This window comes from Miniopterus schreibersii, assembly GCF_964146895.1.
Source record: "Miniopterus schreibersii genome assembly, chromosome: 8".
NCBI classification, from domain to species: Eukaryota; Metazoa; Chordata; class Mammalia; order Chiroptera; family Miniopteridae; genus Miniopterus; species Miniopterus schreibersii.
This window is the reverse complement of record NC_138109.1, coordinates 29566589-29584684: the sequence shown is the minus strand read 5'-3', so window position 1 is coordinate 29584684 and position 18096 is coordinate 29566589. Positions and strand designations below refer to the sequence as shown.

Sequence of the window (18096 nt, the reverse complement as noted above, 5' to 3'; positions counted from 1 at the left end):
GGAGGCTTTATAAACTGGGGAGCCCAGCAGGGGCAGCCTATCTGAGTGGGGTTGGGGAGAGACTCTGCTGCTGTGGCTGCCAAGGTGACAGTGATGGCAACGGGCCCTGGCCCTCTGTATCTCAGGCCCATTGCTTTTTGACTTCCCTTTGCTCCCTTGGCAGGCACCCACCAGGCACTTCGCAGGCATCAGCCTGCATGAACATTGCCCAAGGCAATGTTGTGGGAAGAGGCTGGTGGACTCGGAGCTCTAGGCCCTGCATTCCAGGCCCGCTGAACACTCTCTAGCTGGGTGGCCCGAGGCAAGTCACCATCCTTTCTGGGTCTCGCCATCATCTCCACAGTGAGGATGTCTCCAGAGGCTTAGCAGTTCTGATGGCCTCTATGGGGCTCCTGTAAGCCAGAGGCCTCCTCACTGCTTTCCGAAGCCAAAAGAGCTGTTTTAATATGTGGTAGGCATGTGAGGGGTACCAGGGTGGCGCCTCATCCCAAAGGACTGAAACCAGAATTAACGCTTCACTTCTCCGTCATGAGCACACGCTTTCCAGCGGTAACCCCTGTTCCCTTCTCCATCTCATCCAGGCAGAGCATCTTCTCCCTAACCCTGGAGCACTTAGGCATGAGATTTTAGGTTGTGGGAGATCTGAGCCGAGGTATGGGAAGGGGACCCAGGGGATGGCAGGGGTGGGGGGAGGAGGGGCTGAAAATAAACTTTGCTAACATGACTGTTTTCTCAAGAAGACCAGATGCCGGGCATCAAGTGGAACAGTCGTGGCTTTGGATCCTGCCTGAGCGAGGCAGTAAATGATTTACGACTAGGCTAAGGGACCAGATGAGTTCTGTGAGTTCAGAGGAGGGTGAAGCCACTGCGGTCTGGAGCTGTCTGCAAAGGCTTTTTGGAGGAATTGGGGCAATGATATAAAATCTAAGAAACTGGAGGTTTACTTGGGAAGATAATGGGAAGACTAATGCAAATAAAGGAAGAAATTCCCACAGGGGACTGATTCTCAACCAGGGGCTATTTTGTCTCTGAGGAGATGCGGGACATTTAGTGAGGTCTGAAGCTGCTTGTGACGGTCATAATTGAGTGGAGGGGTGCTCCTGGCATCCAGTGGGTGGAGGCTGAGGTACTGTGGGCCCTCCTCCGTGCTCAGCCCAGCACCCACCCCACCCCACAGTTGCCCAGCACTGCTCAGTAGTGCTGAGAGACCCTGTATCTGTGGCTGGTCGCTCAATACACGGGGAAGGAACCTAAAGTCTCTCACTTAAGGTTTATCTTGTGAGCTGGGGATTGTTCTCATTTTACAGGGAACTGAGGCTCAGAATGTATAAGTAATTTGCCCAAGACCTCACAGCCAATAATCCATGGGGCCTGGATATGAGTCCTGGTCCATTTGCCAGGAAGCTTTCAGTGAGGCTTTCAATTTTACCCCACAGGGGACAGAAGAACACAGGGCCAGTGTCCTGCCCAGTGCCCCTCATCCAGCTCCCCTGCTGTGGGACGCCCTCAGTCAGCTCGGCTGAGCCAGCCCTGGGTGTCTCTGCTTTCAGCTCTCACCTCTACTCAAACACACTCACTGACCCCAAAGCTCTGATGATGCCTCCTAACCCTGCATTTCCTCATAAGATTATATATAAGAAACTCTGCACCTTGAGCGTGTTCTCACTGTAATTCAAAGCCCCCGATCCCTTTTTATTGTCAGATCAACCAGGGTGATACCCTTAGGTTACCTTCAACATGAGGAATTTTGTAGGGGGAAGTACAGAATCATGGTGCTGGTGAAATCAGATACAGCACGACAGGAACAGGAGGGCTGGCCAAGGCCAAGTCCCGGGTGAGTGGTGGTTTCCTCCCTGCCTTCTCAGAAGAGGTTCATCTGAGCAGAGTCTGGACGGCTGAGTAGGGGGAAGCCAGACAGACAAGACAGGGGCTGGCGTTCCGGGCAGAGAGAAAAAGATGAACCCAAGTGTGGAGGTGGGGAGAGCAGAGAGCCTGGCCTGCTGTGGAGCTGCCGCGAGTTAGCTGAGGCCGGGGGTGTGGAGGGGCTGCGGAGGTGGGTGACCACCAGGGACTAGAGGTGCTGGGGGAGGGAGGCTGGACTCCCCTGGAGGACGGCGGCGAGCTGCCGAGGGTTGTAAGCACAGGGAGAGGTGTGCTACGGTTTGCATTTCAGAAATTCCACTTTGGGGCCAGGTGGAAGGTGGACTGCCAAGGATGGTGCTGACAGGGGGAGACCAGTGATGAGGCTGTTCTAGCCTGAGCGGCCCTCAGACAGACCCCCGCTAGCCATGCTGTTATTTCTACCGGGATTTCTTTTTCTCCAGCTTGCAGTGGTGCGGACCTTTCTGGGCCCTGGAGTACTGGAGAAAAGACTGCAACTGGTCTGGTTTAGAAACCAATATGAGGTCATTTTCTCAGAAAATGAAAAAGGCTTAGAGGTAAAAAACAAACAAACAAACAAAACCCAAAAAAACCCTGCACATAACACCTCACTTCTCCTGACAAGTTATTGTCAGGAGAGACAGGGAAAGAAAAGTCACAATGTGAACTTTTAGGAGATTTTTGTCCCTAGAGGGCCCAGCTAGTGCTCTTTGGGGCCTCTCAGCACCTTCTAGCACCTTCGCCAACCACAGGTCCACCAGTGCATTTGAGGGCCTTCATCTTCCTCTTCATCTTGGCACCGAGGCTATGGCTCTGGCCCTCACTCAGGCTGGCGTCAGTAGATAAGATTAATGAGTTATCTATTGCTACTTAGCACATTACTCTAGAATTCAGCATCTGAAACAAGCATTTATTGTCTCTCAGGTTCTGCAGATCAGGAATTCGGGAGCAGCTGCCCCGGGTGGTTCCGGCTCTGGGCCTCTCATGAGGGTGTAGCCAGTTGTCAGCCAAGGGCTGCAGTCACCTGGATCAGAGGCGCCTCCCAAGCTCACTCATGGGTTTTGGCTGGCCTCCGTTCCTCTTGGCTTTGTCTGGATTCTTCACTTCCTCCCCACGTGGGCCTCTCCACAGGCTACCCTAGTGTCCTCGGGTCATGGCACCTGGGTCCCCCAGAGTCAGGGATTCCAGAGAAAGTGCACTCGGGGTGGAAGCCACAGTCTTTTTATAGCCCAGTCTCACAAATGAGGTACCACCGGTTCCAGAGCATCCTTCTTGTCAGAGCAAATCTCTAAGTCCAGCCCGCAGTGAAGGGGAGGGGAGAGGAGTTCATCTCCACCTCCTGAAGGGAGATGGACAAAGAATTTGTAGGTGTCTTTTTAAAACCCCCATAAGGACCTTATTTAATCTTCAGGGACAATGTGACACAGTGGTTAAGAGCATAAATTTGGGGTTCATAAGGTCCTAGGTTTAATCCTGGCTCCCCCACTGGCTACTTATGCAGGTTTAGACAAGCCCTTTAACCTTTCTGGATCTCAGCGTCCTAATCTATGAAATGGGGGTAAGCACAGGAGACGTTTCACTGGGTTGCCGTGAGAATTAGATAAGATCCTCTGTAAAGTGCTTGGCACAGGATAAGTACCGAGTAAGCATTATTTAACTGCTTGATATCATAACTGGGTGATATATTTTCCTCCTTCCCAAGAGGCAGAACGGCGCTGAGGTCACAAGCACAGGGTGCGGAGTCGGACTGCCTGCTGGGGACTCGGGCTGGGCCGGCCATCAGCTGGGACAGCTGGGCTGAGTCCCTGAACGCCTCTTCCCCTTGCTTTTCTGTGAAATGAAGATAATAATAGCTGGTGCCTGGCCACAGGATAGGAGTTCAATAAATATTTTATGAATAAGGACATCGTGCATGATGATAGAGGGAGTGACAAAGGAGTGTGTGAGTGTGTGTGTGTGTGCGCGCTCGCTGAGATGCTACACGAGCACGTTTGACTTAAACACCTTCTGTTGACTGAGGGGCCTGGCGTGGCTGCCCTGGGTGCAGGGAGGGGGCCCTGCGCCCCGAGTGCTACCCTCCGTGAGTTTCGGGTCCCCCGTCCCTCACGGCTGTCTTTGTTCTCACTGTTTTCTTCTCTCCCGCCCTGGCTTTGCTCAAGCACGCTGCCTCCCCCAAGCACATGTTTAATTGGCTCTGCACAAGTCTGGGGACTCCGTGACAGGAAGGGGGGTCCCGTGTCACACCACCTCCGAGCTGCTACATTACCTTAAATTGATTTTGCAAATGAAAGCTAAAAACTAAGCCAAGGCGAGCCATCCATTTCGCCTAAAGATGATTATGATGCTTGTTTACGGCCCCCTAAATGACAGAGCAGTTTGTTACCTGGCCGCATCAACATTTGCTTATATTAGCACCCGAGATGCTTGATTTTTATGAGCCCCGCGTTATCACTTTATGAAGATGCAGGGGCTCAGTAAAATTAGTTTGCAGATAGAATGCCCACTTTGCATTTTCCTGTGGTCAGCAGAAATGCCGAATGCAACTGAGCTGGTACTGGGTCAGGGGAGACATCCATAACGCAGCCCTCGCCGAGGGCCCGCGAGTGCCATTCATCATTTCTGAACGGCTGGGGTAGACGGGGTCAGCGTTAGTGTTTTCAAAAGGGCTTGGTGGCATTTTTTTTTTTTTTTTATTAAGGAAAAAGCAATATAAATACTAAGACAGTCGTTCAACTTCCACAAGGAATAAGGGATGAAACCAAACCCTTTTGTACATGTTAAAGATGGAAATGCAGAGGATGCAGAATCTCGTATTGGGAGTGGAGCCGGGGGCTGAAAGGGCACCGGGCCAGGGGCTGGGGCTCGGCTACCTCTGCGGCTGCCTGACCTAGGGCCCGTCTCTTCCACCTGGTAGCCTCAGTTCCCTCACCTATAAAATGGGGCCAGTGCTCCCTACTTCACAGCGGCATGATGAAGATTAAATAAGATACCATGTGTCTAAATCTCTTTATATACCATGATCTATACGAGTACTTTTTATTTATTAATTTAACAGCCAGTTTCTGAGCACCTGTTCCATGCAGGGTCCTGGGAAAGATGTTGAAAACACACAGTGAAAGTCACAGTTTCTCCCTTGAGGAGCTTCTGTTCAGTGCAGGAAAAGTTCAGGTGTCTAACTCCCCTTTTAAACCATGAACTTCTTTAGAGAAGGTGAGTCTTCCCTTTCTCCCTTTGCTCCTAAAGGTGCCTCACACAGAGCCGAGCACACAGTGAGTTCTCGGAAAAACATTTTGACTCCATGATGTATCTTGCTGCCTTTCCTATTATTAGGGAAGCAGTGACCTCAGTTTCTACCGGTCACCCCAACAGGCCAAGCAAGTGCCAAGCTTTTAGAACCAGGCTTCATAGAGTCCCTAGTTTTATTTCAGTGTCTGGCATCAGTGTAGCAGAAGTTGGGATCATGAACCACATTCAAAATAACCTGTCTCTGGCATTTCAGAAGCTGAGATTCTCCTCATTGTTCTAAGCACCCCCCTCCCTCCAGATCACCCTGTCACCTAAATGGAATCCTTTCATCCAGCGTCTCTCCACAATCATTTCTGAATTCACTTCACGTCATTGTTCTGTTCTGGGTCGATCAGTCCTTCCTCTGCCCGTGACTAAGCACCCTCCTCCTGCCCCTTCTTTCTGGGAATGTCACCGTTGGCTACTGCTTTTGTCTAATTGTATCTTTGCACAGTAGCTAAATTTTCTTACACAAGTGAGACTTCTGTAGAGGCAACAAAAGCTTGGGCCCTGATTCAGGGCCATATTTTCCTACTTCTTTGCATGTCTAGTAATTTTTTACTGGATGCTGGATTTCATGAATTATACATGGTTGACTGTCTGGATTTTGTTACCTTCCTTTAAAGAGAGTTGAGCTTTATATAGCAGGCAGTTAAGATTATTTTGTTCAGTTTGGTCCTTTTGAGATTTATTTTTAAACTTTGTTAGTCTAGAAGAAACACTAAGGCATGGTCCTTCTGGGTTCTCGATTGATTGTCAGAACAATCAATGAGGGAATTCAAAGTGGTGGGAATTCAAAGGATTCCTAGTTCTCTGTGCAATTCACCTCTCCCTGGTCATCTGTTTATCCCCACCCCTCCCCATTACCTGTGTGATCTTGAACAAGTTATATAACCTCTTTGAAATTTAGTCTCTGCTTCTATAAAAAGGAGTATTAATATGTATGTTTCTGTAAGGATTATAAATAATGTGTATATTGTGCCTGACACAAAAGGAGCTAATTAAAGGGCAGATGCTACCATTACTAAATAAGTACTGCCTTTTTTACTGAACATTTACTGTGTAGTAGGCAATATGTTAGCTTGTTTAATCATTACAACAACCTTATGAAGTAGGTATTGTCATCCACATTTATAGACAAGCATATTAAAACTCAGAATGGATACACAACTTGCCTAGGGTCACAGTCAGTGGGTTCAGGACTTATTCACTCATATCACCTCTTTAGATGACTTTAATATGAATGTAATCAGTAGCATCAAGGAATGGGATGTAGTCTTAATATTGAGTAGCCAGGGACATAATTAAATTAGTCATCAATGGCTGGGCCTTAATGGTTATAACCCAATGATTTAAGAGAGAAATGTAAAGTACCCAGCCCATTTCCTGCTTTCCCCCTCCCACATACCAACCCCTAGTCTCAGCTTTCCTTGCCTTCCTTAGCAACCCTCTTTTATTTTATCTTACAGACAATCTTCGGGAAGGGGCAGAGAAGAAGGTGGTATTCATCACGGGACGAGTCCACCCAGGGGAAACACCCTCTTCATTTGTGTGCCAAGGTGAGTGGCAGGATCCCATGGGCATCCTTTGCTTACCCCCCACACACACTGGGGCGCCATGACAGTCTCTGGGACAGTGTGGTAACATACAGAAGCATTATCTTGGATGGGAATTTACTTCACTTCTAAAGAGATTACACTTGATCTTCCCTAGGATTTATTTTCAATAAATATTGACTGTATGTATGTATGCATGAGTGGATGCATGAGTGGATGGATGCATAAACGAGTAGGTAGGACCGAATGAAGTTCTCTAGTATGTGCTATGTTGAGGATGAGCCATACAGGGTCACCTACACTCACTAGCTTTGTTTCACTTGTTTCTAGTGGTTTACAACAATAAATAACACATCTGGCCTCAGGCCAATGTGCATGTTGGTGGAAGGGCAGGCAGTGAACTGGGGAGTTAAGGACTAAACATTTTCCATTCACTCATTTATTCGATTATTCACTTAACAAACAACTTTTGAAATACCTACCATGAGCAAGGAAGCATGCTTGGTATCAGACAACCAGATAGATACGATATGATTTCTCTTCTCAAATATCTCTCTTTATAATTACATTTTATTTATTATTAAATATTTCATCTGTATAAAACACATTTAATGTCAGCAATATATAAGTATACATGCATGCGTATATATGGATCAGTTAGTCGGCAATATAAATATCTTCAATGAATAATATGTAAGTAATAATTAATGAATGCCCACCTTAAGAGGCAGACTGTTACCAATTTCTTGTCAGTCCTTTGCCCTCCACCCCCCCCCCAAATAACCATCTGCTTGAATTCTGTATTTGCCTTTCTTAACAGTTTCACTAAACATGCAAGCATTCCTAAATTATTTTCAGCCTTGCATGGTTGCGAACTTTGTAAAAATGGTATCATTCTGTACATGTGACACCGGTGTCACCCGATATCCGTGCCGGTGAAGATGGCTGTCGATCGCTCTTTTCACCAAGTGGTCTACTCCTTGTCTGTCTGTACCTCAACTTACCTGTCTGTTCTCCTGAAGGATGACAGTTAAGTTGTTTACAGTGTTTTTTCTTGCCAGCAATGCTGATCAAATGTTCTTACACATGTCGCCTTGTACACAAGGGCAAGTTTCTTCCTAGGGGATTTAACCGTGGGCCCTGACTGCTGGGCCACAGGACATGCGCATCTTGGCTTCACCAGCAATTCACTGACATGAGTGATGTGCCAGAGCCCCTGGCACCCCACACTCTTGCCAAAACTGTTGCATTTTTATCCATCTAGTGGGTGCGCTATATATAAAATGTATGATACTTTATATGTGCCAGGCACTGTAATATGTAAAATAAAATACACATTTTATTTTAATTATTTAGTTTTATTAATTGGATTTAATTTATTTCCATTACATGAGTTTTTCAATGTCAGAGGAACTAATATGAACTATATTTTTACATATGAAAAACCAAAGTTTAGAGAAGTTAAATAGTTTATCTCATTTTAGTTTCAAAATGACTGTTAGGTCAAAGGGATAGGAAACCCCCCTAAAGGCCATATAAGCTGAGGGAGGTGGCCTGCTGCTGCGGAAGTACCTGGTGATTTGCCTTCGGACAGTCTCGAGGTTGAATATCGGCTCTGCCGCTTCCTCGCAGTGTAACTTCAGTTTCCTTAAATATAAAATAAGTCAGGAAACCAATACTTGTCTGAAGGCTATGATGAAGCTGGCATGAGATGAATGTCCACAAATGCCCAGTCCTGTGCTTGGCACCCAGCAGATGGCCCCTCCTTCCTCGCGGGACCTGAGAGGTGAAGCAGGCCATGGGCTTTGCACACTGAGGCATTGTGCAAATGATATGGGGTTGATCTCCCCGTTCACAGTCTCCCAGCGCTGGGATTGGACACGGCTGCCTCCCGGGGTTTCCGGCAAGGAGACGGTTTCAGGGAGAGAAAGTGATCGCCCAGAGCTGCACAGCTGGGGTGTCTCAGCTCCTCTCTCCAGTCACCTTAGCTCACTCCTTGGCATTCTCACTTCCAGCCTCCATCCCTCCCAGCACTGTCCTTGCAATAACCTCTCCCAGGTCCCTCCTGCTTTTGCTGCGGCCATCTGTCAGTTACTAAACTTGGCAGCAGACCTGTTCCCCCAGCTCATCGGCTGCAACTATTTTGTCCTTGTTTGTAAAAAGGCAGTAGCCTTACTACCAATACTTTCATCTCTGAGAGCTTCAATCCCATGCCCACCTCCTCTGTGAGCAGTAGACCGAGGGCAGGGTCTCCGTCCCATTTTACAGGCGAGGCCTGAGGCATAGAGTTGAGTAGAGCTCGAGTGTTCCCTCTGTTGACCCTGCTTTTCCAAAAGGGAACCTGGATGGTGCCGAGGTGATAGAGCCAGTGCTGTCCTGCGGGCTTTCAATTGATGCTCACTCCTTGGCAGAGCCTTTTAATGCCTCCCCTCTACCTTCTCAAGATACACACCAAACCGTTGGCATGACATTCACAACCCTTTGTGATCTGGCTCTTGCCATGTTCTCTGGCCTGAGCCTTATTGTATCCCAGCCCCAAAAACTTAATCCCTGAATGGACAATCCTCTCGCCACCCCTGGGCCTTTGCACCTGCTGCTCCTCTGCCTACTGCCCCTTCTCCCAAGGTTTATGTCAGATGCCCCCTGTGGGCCCCTGGCCCACTCCCTGTGGCTGTACTGGGAGTTACCCAATAGTCACCTTTATTACCCTGATTTGTTATATATTTGATTTATATTTGTTTCTTCCCCTTTAAACCATGAGCTACTTGAGGCGTAGGGCTGGGTCTTTGAGTTTCATTTTCCACATGTGTAAAATGGGGGTGATTTTGCTCATTTCCTGAGGTTGTGGTAAGGAACACATGCTGTGTTGGCTCTGGGATGCTAAACCTGAGTTCAGAAAGAGGAGTCTCAATGTCACATAGCCAGAAGGATGCAGAAGGGTGCAGAAAGGGACAGAAGGAGGCCCCGAATCTGGGTTTCCAGGCCTGTACATGCCCCACTCAGCAATGGGAAATGCTAGAAGTCCGAGCTCGTGCCTAGAGAAATTGCACTCTGGACACCCCATAACAATCAATGTGCATGTTACAGAAGTGGATGCAGAGGCTTCGAAAAGTAAGGTGGCTTACCCAAGGCCCCACAGCTAACTCATAGCAGATGTGGCATACGAGCCCTCTCCCCAATCCTGCCTTCACCTTTCCAATCTCTGACTGTCCCTCGAGACACTTCTACTTCCTTAAGGCAGCTTAAGTCAGGCATCATTCCCCCCATTTTGCCAAAGAGAGACTGAGGCATGGTCTTTCCCAAGGTTCTCTCAGTCCCCTGTGGACAGCCCAGACCACAGCCCCGCCAGGCTCAGCCGGGCTTTCTTCCCCAGCCCAGCCCTCCCTGGGTCCCCTCCCCTGCTCACCTGGCTGTGGGGAGGGCAGGAGGGCCCAGGCCTGGAAGGACGATGTCTGGTATCCTCGGTTCTCTTCACTTCTTCCCCATTAGCTGGCTCAGTGACCTTGAGCGGGGAACAGGCATGTGGGCCTGATCGCCCCATCTGGCTGGGACCAAGGTTCTCGCCACCGAGCTGCTGACACACCTGCTGCTGGGAGAAGAGCGCAGCCGTGTCCTCGCAGAGCTCAGGAAGCAAGCGAGTGGCGGGGAGGGAGGCAGAGCTGCGAGCTCCTCAGGCCCTGCTTGCTGGTGAGACCCTGGTTCCTAGCCACCCCGCTGCTGCCTCAGACCTTCCCTGGCCAAACCACCCCTGTTCAGCCACAACAGGGAGCTCGGCACTGCCCCATAGCAATGTGTCAGCACGGTCTCAGGAGCTCAATGGCCTGGGGTTGGATCCCAGCTCCTCCACTTAACACAGTGTGGCCTTGGGGATGGCCGATGACCTCTGCATGCCTCCGTTCCTTTACCTCAAAAGGGAAATTATAGTAGGAATCCTGCCCCCTAGGGTTGCTGTGAAGATTAAATGAGTTAATATTCACACAATATTTAGGACCGGTACCTGGAGTACAGAAAGCTCTCAATGTGTGTTGTTAGTAGTGGAGGAGGTGGCACTAACTGAGCACTTTGCAGGTGCCAGGGATGGGTCCTCTCATCCTCCTTGTGAACCAAACCCCAGTGTGTGACTTCCATGCCAGGCGCCTCCCCCACTTCCTCGCCACCCCCTGAGAGCTGTCAGCTGAGCCCACCTCATTTACGTGCCGAGAAGACCACACTGCACTTCAGAAGCGTGGCCAGGACTGGACCTGTCTTCCTCCTGGTCCAGGGACTGCTCTTTCACTGAATTAATTAGACCTACATTTATGGAATGACACTGTGGGCAAGCACATCCCGGTGGAGAGCAGCATGGGGAGGTGGACATGGCAGAGGACTTGGGCTGAGTTTGAGTCCTGCCACTTCCACTTCCTAGCCGGGGTCCTTCAGCAAGTTCTCAACTCTCAGAGCCTCTGTTTCTTCACCGGCAAGATGGGGGTAGCAGTGTGGTCCTCATGGAGCCGCTGGGAGGGTAAATGAGGTCACGTATGTTGGAGTTCAGCGTCAGACACAGGGAGGTGCCCACCTTGCCCACGCTCTCCTCTCCTTGCTCTTCCTCAGTGATCCTACCAGGTGGCCGGGCAGAATCAGCCCTGCTCCTCAGAAAAGCCAAAGGATTCTCTAAATGTCACCTGATAGAGTGGGGACCAGACCCAGGTCTCCTGTCCCCCAGCCTGGGCCCTGCTGCAATGTGCCAAGGTGCCTACCAGGCCCTAGACTGTGGTGATAGAGCTGGTCTTCCCCCAGGGAGGTCACGCCTCAGATTATCCTGTGCGGGTGAGAGGAGGAGGAAGGAGAGCCCCCTCCCGCCCCCGACACACACACACTCACACTCACACACTCAACATGCACTAACAATCGCCAGGACCACCAGGAGAACACAACCTAACATTTCCTGCATGAAGTGGTGAGCTTGGCCCCTTCCTGCCCCCCTCACCCCCCGCTTCCCTCCCACCTCTATCCCTCACCTCTTCTCCCTCTCCTCTCTCAAGCCCAAACAGCCTCACATAAGCACAACACTAGGTCCATGAAGGGGTTCTCATGGGGCCTTTCACGTCCCTAAGCCTCTGTCTTTTCATCTGTGAAATGGACACCATTGGGGGGGTGGGAGCATGAGGACTTAGACTCCATGAACTTCAGGTTCTTTAGGGCCAGACTCCCTGTGATCTGAAATGTGGGGCCCTGGGGCTCAGCTGTGGGCAGACAGGAGCATGGTGCTGGGTCGGTGGAGGGCCTGAGTAGCTGCTGTCATGTGACCCACCCCCTGCCCCTCTGCTTTGAGCCTAGCAGAGACCCCCACCTGTCTCGCTTCAAGCCTGGGCTCTTCCCATCACAGTGCCCTGCCTACTAGCAGAGAACAGCAACGGTAAGCCTTACACAGACTCTAGAGAGAAAATCAGGCAGGCACACATGCAAATCGTTCTGCAAATCACACACAGACAGGCTCCTGGCTCTTCCTGTCTGGCCTCCATGGAAAGAGCACCAGCTGGAAGTCAGTAGATCTGGGTCTGAATCCCGTCTAGGTCCCTGTGAATCACCCAGCAAGTGATGTTCAGCACCCTGACTTTGTTTCCTTGTCTGTGAAATGGAGCCAGTAGAATTTCAGATCAAGCCAGTGCCCATCACTGGGCCGTCTTTCTTGATTCATGTCACTCATACCTATTGAGGACACCTCCTGTGGCCAGCACTGAATTCAGCTGACAAAATAGTGGCATAGAGGCAGACCTGTCCCTGCCCCCTGGGGCTTACCCCCTGGAGGGAAGACGGACTTGAAGAGCAGATGCAAGCCTCAGTCCCCGAAACTCAGAGGCCCAATGGGTATGATGCCCCGTTGAACTGTATCCGACCTCAGCCAGCAGAGGAGTCTGAAGCCTTTCCTCTCCGTCCCCACCCTCTCTCTGGGAGCGGGAGCTCAGGGTGGCTGCAGCCTCTGGCCTGGCTTGGTTTTCTCTCATCCTTTTATTAGCTGCCTAATTGGCAGCCCAATTAATCTGCTCATCTGTGAAGGAGGGTGGATCACAATGAGCTGCTCCATTTCCAGAAGCCATTCTCTGCGGCAGCGTGGCCGGGCCCTGAGCGCAGGCTGGCTCCTTGATGAAGGGCCGCCCCGGGAACCGGGGTCAATTAGTGGACAGATTAAGCAATTATGAGCCCCTAACAAGGGCGCCTGGCATCATTACCCTGCCTGTTTACTGGCAAACTGCAGCTTTAATATGAAGACCAACAAATAAATTAGGGCATCTGGTCTACTGCCTCCTCGGCCGAGAAGTGAATGACGTCCAACTGGCTTTCCGCTGCCCGTGGGTTCCCAGCCTTGGCCTGATGAAAAGCCCGAGCTGTCCCTGCCTGGTCACGGCCGCTCCGGAATGTGCTCTGGAGCTTTGTAACATTCCAGGAGCTAAGTGCCTGCCACAGGGCATGGGTTGTTCTTAGTTACCCTGCTGTCTCCTCCGTCTGTCTGTCAAGGCCTACCTCCTCCGTCTGTCTGTCAAGGCCTACCTCCTCCGTCTGTCTGTCAAGGCCTACGTACGTTCCCAGGCCCAGCTCAAAGCTGCTGCTCCCAGATGCTCTCCTGCTCTCTCCAGAGGGAAAGGAGTCCCCTTCTGCATTTGGGGAGGGCTTTGTACTCTCCCATTACTTTCCAGCATCACAGTCATTTTGTGGGATGCCAGGGTACCATTTTGGCCCATTTTTTAGGTCTTAGATGAATAAATGTGGAGAAGAGGAGGGAAAGGGAAAAGGCTCAGCATTGTTTGTCCTCTTCTGTGGACACACGCAGGCCATCACCCGAGGACACCAAGGAGGGGAGTGGCAGGGTCAGATTGCACTTTAGGAAGATCCCTCTGGCTGCAGCGTTGAGGGCACATGTCAGAGGTCCTTGCTGTCATCCAGGCCAGATGTGGTGGTGGCGTAGAGTAGAAGAGAGGCAGAGGGGCGGGATGAGGGCCGTTTTGCTAGATTCTAAGAAGAGGCTTGGGGACAGCCTGACAGTGGGAGGAGAGTCATGGCGAATTCAACTTTCCTAAATTTAGTGACCCAGAGGCAAGGTGGCATTGGTGCCAGTGAGAAACAAAGAGGGAATCTGGGAACAGAGGACCCTCAACATGGAGAAAGGAGCTGTTGGGCAACATTGAGAAACCTCCGTCCTCGTGTGACTTCAGTCAGACCCCTTCTCCTCTCTGCTTCCTGGTGTGCAGCCCGAGGATTTAGGTCCCTAGTCATCAACTCAATGCCAGTATTTAACTAACTTCATTCATTGTTCAACTTACCCTTCCTCTCCCCCATCTCTGTCTGCCTAAACTCTGGCCCTCCAGGGCACAGCTCAAATAGTATCTTTTCTTGGAAACTCCTCCTGTGCTCTCCACAGGAAATGGTCCCTCCATCCTACCCATGGGCTTTAACATTAAGCCTTGATTTATCTCTTGGGAACAGAAATATATTTATAAAATTCCCGGGGCAGCATCTAACCCATAGTCCTACATTCACAGTGGCTAACGGCATAGACCTCGATCACCTGTTGAGCTCTCGCTGTTTTCCACGCTCAGGACAATGAGCTCCTTCCTTCTGAAAACACTCTGAGGTTAACCCAGGTGTTCTCCCTCCCTAGGGATCATTGACTTCCTCATAAGCCAGCACCCGATTGCGCGTGTCCTGCGGGAACACTTGGTCTTCAAGATCGCACCAATGCTCAACCCTGACGGAGTCTACCTGGGCAACTACAGGTGAGGCATGGGAGAGAATGCTCGGAAGTTGGTGGTCGTAGGATGGGGAGGAAGCAAGAAGAAAAAGGGGATGTATTTTTGAGGAAGGATTTTCAGACTCCCCATGAGTTCGTTAGAGGGAGTTTCACCCTGGCTCTTGAGAATGTGGCCAATGAGCCTTGGCTGTTCCATGCACAGGCACATAAGATCACTTGCTGGGGTTTTCTGGGAACTTTGCTGGACCAGGAACCAGGAGCCTAATATCGGTTTTGGCACCTACTTCCTATGTAGCCTTGGGGGATTCACTTCCCCTCTGATGTTCAGTTTCTCTTGCATAATGGAGATAATAATTACTTACCTGGCAGGGCACTTGTGAGCATGAGAAGAAATGGTGGACGTAAATGTGCTTTGCAGAATATCATGTGGTGCTTAGAATGATTACTGTTTCCTTTCTGCGTTTCTTCACGGAGATTATTAACGATAGAGTGGCATCCCAGATCATCTGAACAGCATTGCTTTGTTTTGAGTGTAACTAGCCCCACACTCACTCACTCACGTCTTGAGTTCCCTCTCTCCTAGCAGCACCATAATTTACAGCCTAAATTCCACTGCTCAGGGATTATCGGCCAAAAGAACATTGGATCCTCTCAGATACTGTTCTTACCCTATTTCACAGTTGAGGAACTGACTTGCCCAAAGTTACAGTAGGTCACTGTCTAACTTCACTGCCCAAATTATGCAGCTTTGTTGCTGATTAATCAACAACTCTCAAGGAGACATTCAAAGCGCTGAGCTTCACCTGCAAGTCTCTGTATGACCTGGTGCCTGTCTGTCCACTGTGCTGCCTCACCTCCCACCCTCCACTCTTAGAGCTGCTGCTGTAGCCACACTAAGTAAAGCCTCATTCCCTGCACTTGTCCTCTTGGTCTCTGATTCCTTACCCTGTGGCCTGAACCCCTTCACCCCTTCTTCATCTCACTAACCCCTCTTCACAACTCAGCTGTGCCCCTTCTTCTGGAAAACATTCCCCAACACCCCAAACACAATTGGTCACTGCCTTCTCTGAGCTCCCACCAGCCTGGTTATTGAGTGAGTTTTAACCCGTTGCATACACCCCACTGACCCTCCAGCCACCAGAGAGCAGGGACTGAGCTTTAATGGTCTTTGTGTACCCCAGTGCCTGGCAGCAAGGATCAGCACATACTAGGTGCTCAAAAAGTGTTTGATGAATATGAATGAAAAAAAGCAATGACTTTGCTGATGAAGAAACTGAGGACCAGAGATGAGATGGGACTCGCCCAGAGTCAGTGGCAGAGCTCGGACCAGAACCTAGATTGCCTGATACGCAGCAGCCAGCTTCATTTTAAACAGAGCTGGTTTGCTGCTTTCCAAGAGCATGGCAATTGGGTCCAGAGGGGCTTCTAGGCCCCCTGGGTATGAGTTAGAGAGAGCCCACGGGATGCATGATGCCTTAATTAAAGACAGTTTTGCTTCCTCTCTTAATTGGCCCAAGCAATGGTTCATTAGCTCTGGCAGGTTTGCTGGGGGCCTGGGAGCAATGCCTCTTTCCCTTCCCTGGACAGAATGCACTGCTAGTGATAATGGTGGTGGGATGACTGATTTATGGTAACATTTCTGTTTAATTACAAGAGCGGCAGTGGTCAGAGAGGGGTCAATGTGGTCCACTTCACACACACATTAATGCCGTCATCTGCTGTCCGGGGTGATGTGTTGGAAAGAGGTCTGTGACCTTGGCTGCAATGCCTCCCCTCTCCAGGTTTCAGGTGGCCGGTGGGGTGGTGATGGGGAACTAGAAGCTTTAATGTCTTCAAGCTCCAGATTTTGTAATTTGGGATTTTAGGATGAAAGCACTCAACCCTCAGAAATGGTTCTGGGACGAAGTTTAAACCCCCAGCATTCTCTGAGCGAGAATGTGTGATCCTCGTTAGGAGACTTGGAGAAAGGCTCTAACCACAGGCATTAATCCTGTTGCTAAAACGGCTCTGAGTAGCAACAAAAGAGCCAATCAGTCACGAAAATTCACTCTACAGATGTGGGGAACATGGAAAGTGATAATAAATACTCAGAACTAAGAGCCTCAAGGTGCCCTAGAGGTCCTCTAGGCCCGCCCTCCCCAGCCACCAACTCTGAGTGTTTCCCACAGTTTGGTGGGACTTCCCACGGCTTTATGGGGGTGGGGGAAGAATTCAGAGTTCGAGTAAGTTTGAGAGACACAGAGCTAAGAAAAGTTAAACATGTTCTTTTACAAAAAGATTGTTCAGTTTCGAAAATACTAATAAACAGGAATCTCAAGAGGGGAATGTAGTATTTAGCATTTTCAAAATGTAAGTGTCAAGGGACCCTTTTCCTATAGAGCGTGTTCCCTACCCCCACCGGCCATGGTGTTAGGGTTTATAAAACACATCGCAGGAAATCCACTCCAAGAGTTCTGTTTGCTCGCCCAGCCCATGTCAAGCTCTCCCACACTTATCTCATTTCATCCTTACAGCCACCCTGTGAAGGGGGAGTCTTTGTTAAGGTTTCTGTGCTGGCAAATAATAAAAATCTTCTCGAATTGGCTTAAGTACAGGAGGAAAGGCAGTGAAGGGAGGGAGGGAGGGAGGGAGGGAGGGAGGGAGGGAGGAAGGAAGGAAGGAAGGAAGGAAGGAAGGAAGGAAGGAAGGAAGGAAGGAAGGAAGGAAGGAAGGAAGGAAGGAAGGAAGGAAGGAAGGAAGGAAGGGAGGGAGGAAGCTTATTACTTAAAGTGGGTAGAATCATAGAGACAGACAGGAAGCAGAATGGTGGTTGCCATGGGCTGGGGGAAGTGGGAATGGGAGTTACTGTTTATTGGGTAAATACTTTCTGTTTTATGAGATAAAAAGAGTTTTGAAGACAGATGATGATGATGGTAGCAAACAATGTGAATGTACTTAATACTGCTGAATTGTATACTTAAAAATGACTAAGATGATAAATTTGACATTATGTGTCTTTTACCACAATAATAATTTTAGAAGAAGAATGGTATGACTCCTGATGCAATGTGAGCATCTTCATAGAGTTCTGGGGGGACCTGGGGCCTAGGGGTCTTGAGGGGTGAATACCATAATTTCAGGTATTACAAAGCCAAGGAGCTGCAAGGCAACCCCTTGCTGGAAGGCTGTTGGGTTGGGGCAGGGGGCTGAGTCCGTCTATAATCGGTTGGCAATTCTCAGCATCCAGCAGGTGTGGCTGCATTTGCACTGTCTCTCTCTCTGCTACTCACCCCCCCATCACTTCCTTGGCAGAGGAGACAGCCTCCACCTCCACCTGTGCCCCGTTGCGTTCTCCTCTGAGCATGTGTAATGCACAAGTTGCCTTGCATTTGAAAAACAGACTCTCCATCTCCATATGACAGCATGAAACTCTGTGGTGGGTTTGCATTTCTTAATTAGGTGCTTGTCATTGCGAATTCCATAGAGCCACGTGTAAGTAAACAGTCAGAGACCTTTGAATAAATTTATTGGTTTTATTTATGTTTCTGGGCATAAAAATCTATAATTACCAGGTACAGCCTCAGTATAACTGGTATTTAATGACAATTACTTTTTGTTACCATAGAAATGAGTCCAAAGTAGTTACCCATAATTTCTCATTTCCCAAAC

The 18096-nt window shown here is 49.5% G+C and overlaps 1 protein-coding gene across 2 annotated transcripts in view; it reads left to right on the top strand.

Moving 5' to 3' along the window:
• AGBL4 (AGBL carboxypeptidase 4) overlaps positions 1-18096 on the top strand; it is a 771449-nt gene that overhangs the window by 666770 nt on the left and 86583 nt on the right. For both annotated transcript variants that reach the window (XM_081143911.1, XM_081143910.1), the window contains exons 7-8: positions 6636-6725; positions 14359-14473. In XM_081143911.1, coding sequence (XP_081000037.1) covers positions 6636-6725; positions 14359-14473 — 205 coding nt within the window. The remainder of the gene's footprint in view (positions 1-6635; positions 6726-14358; positions 14474-18096) is intronic.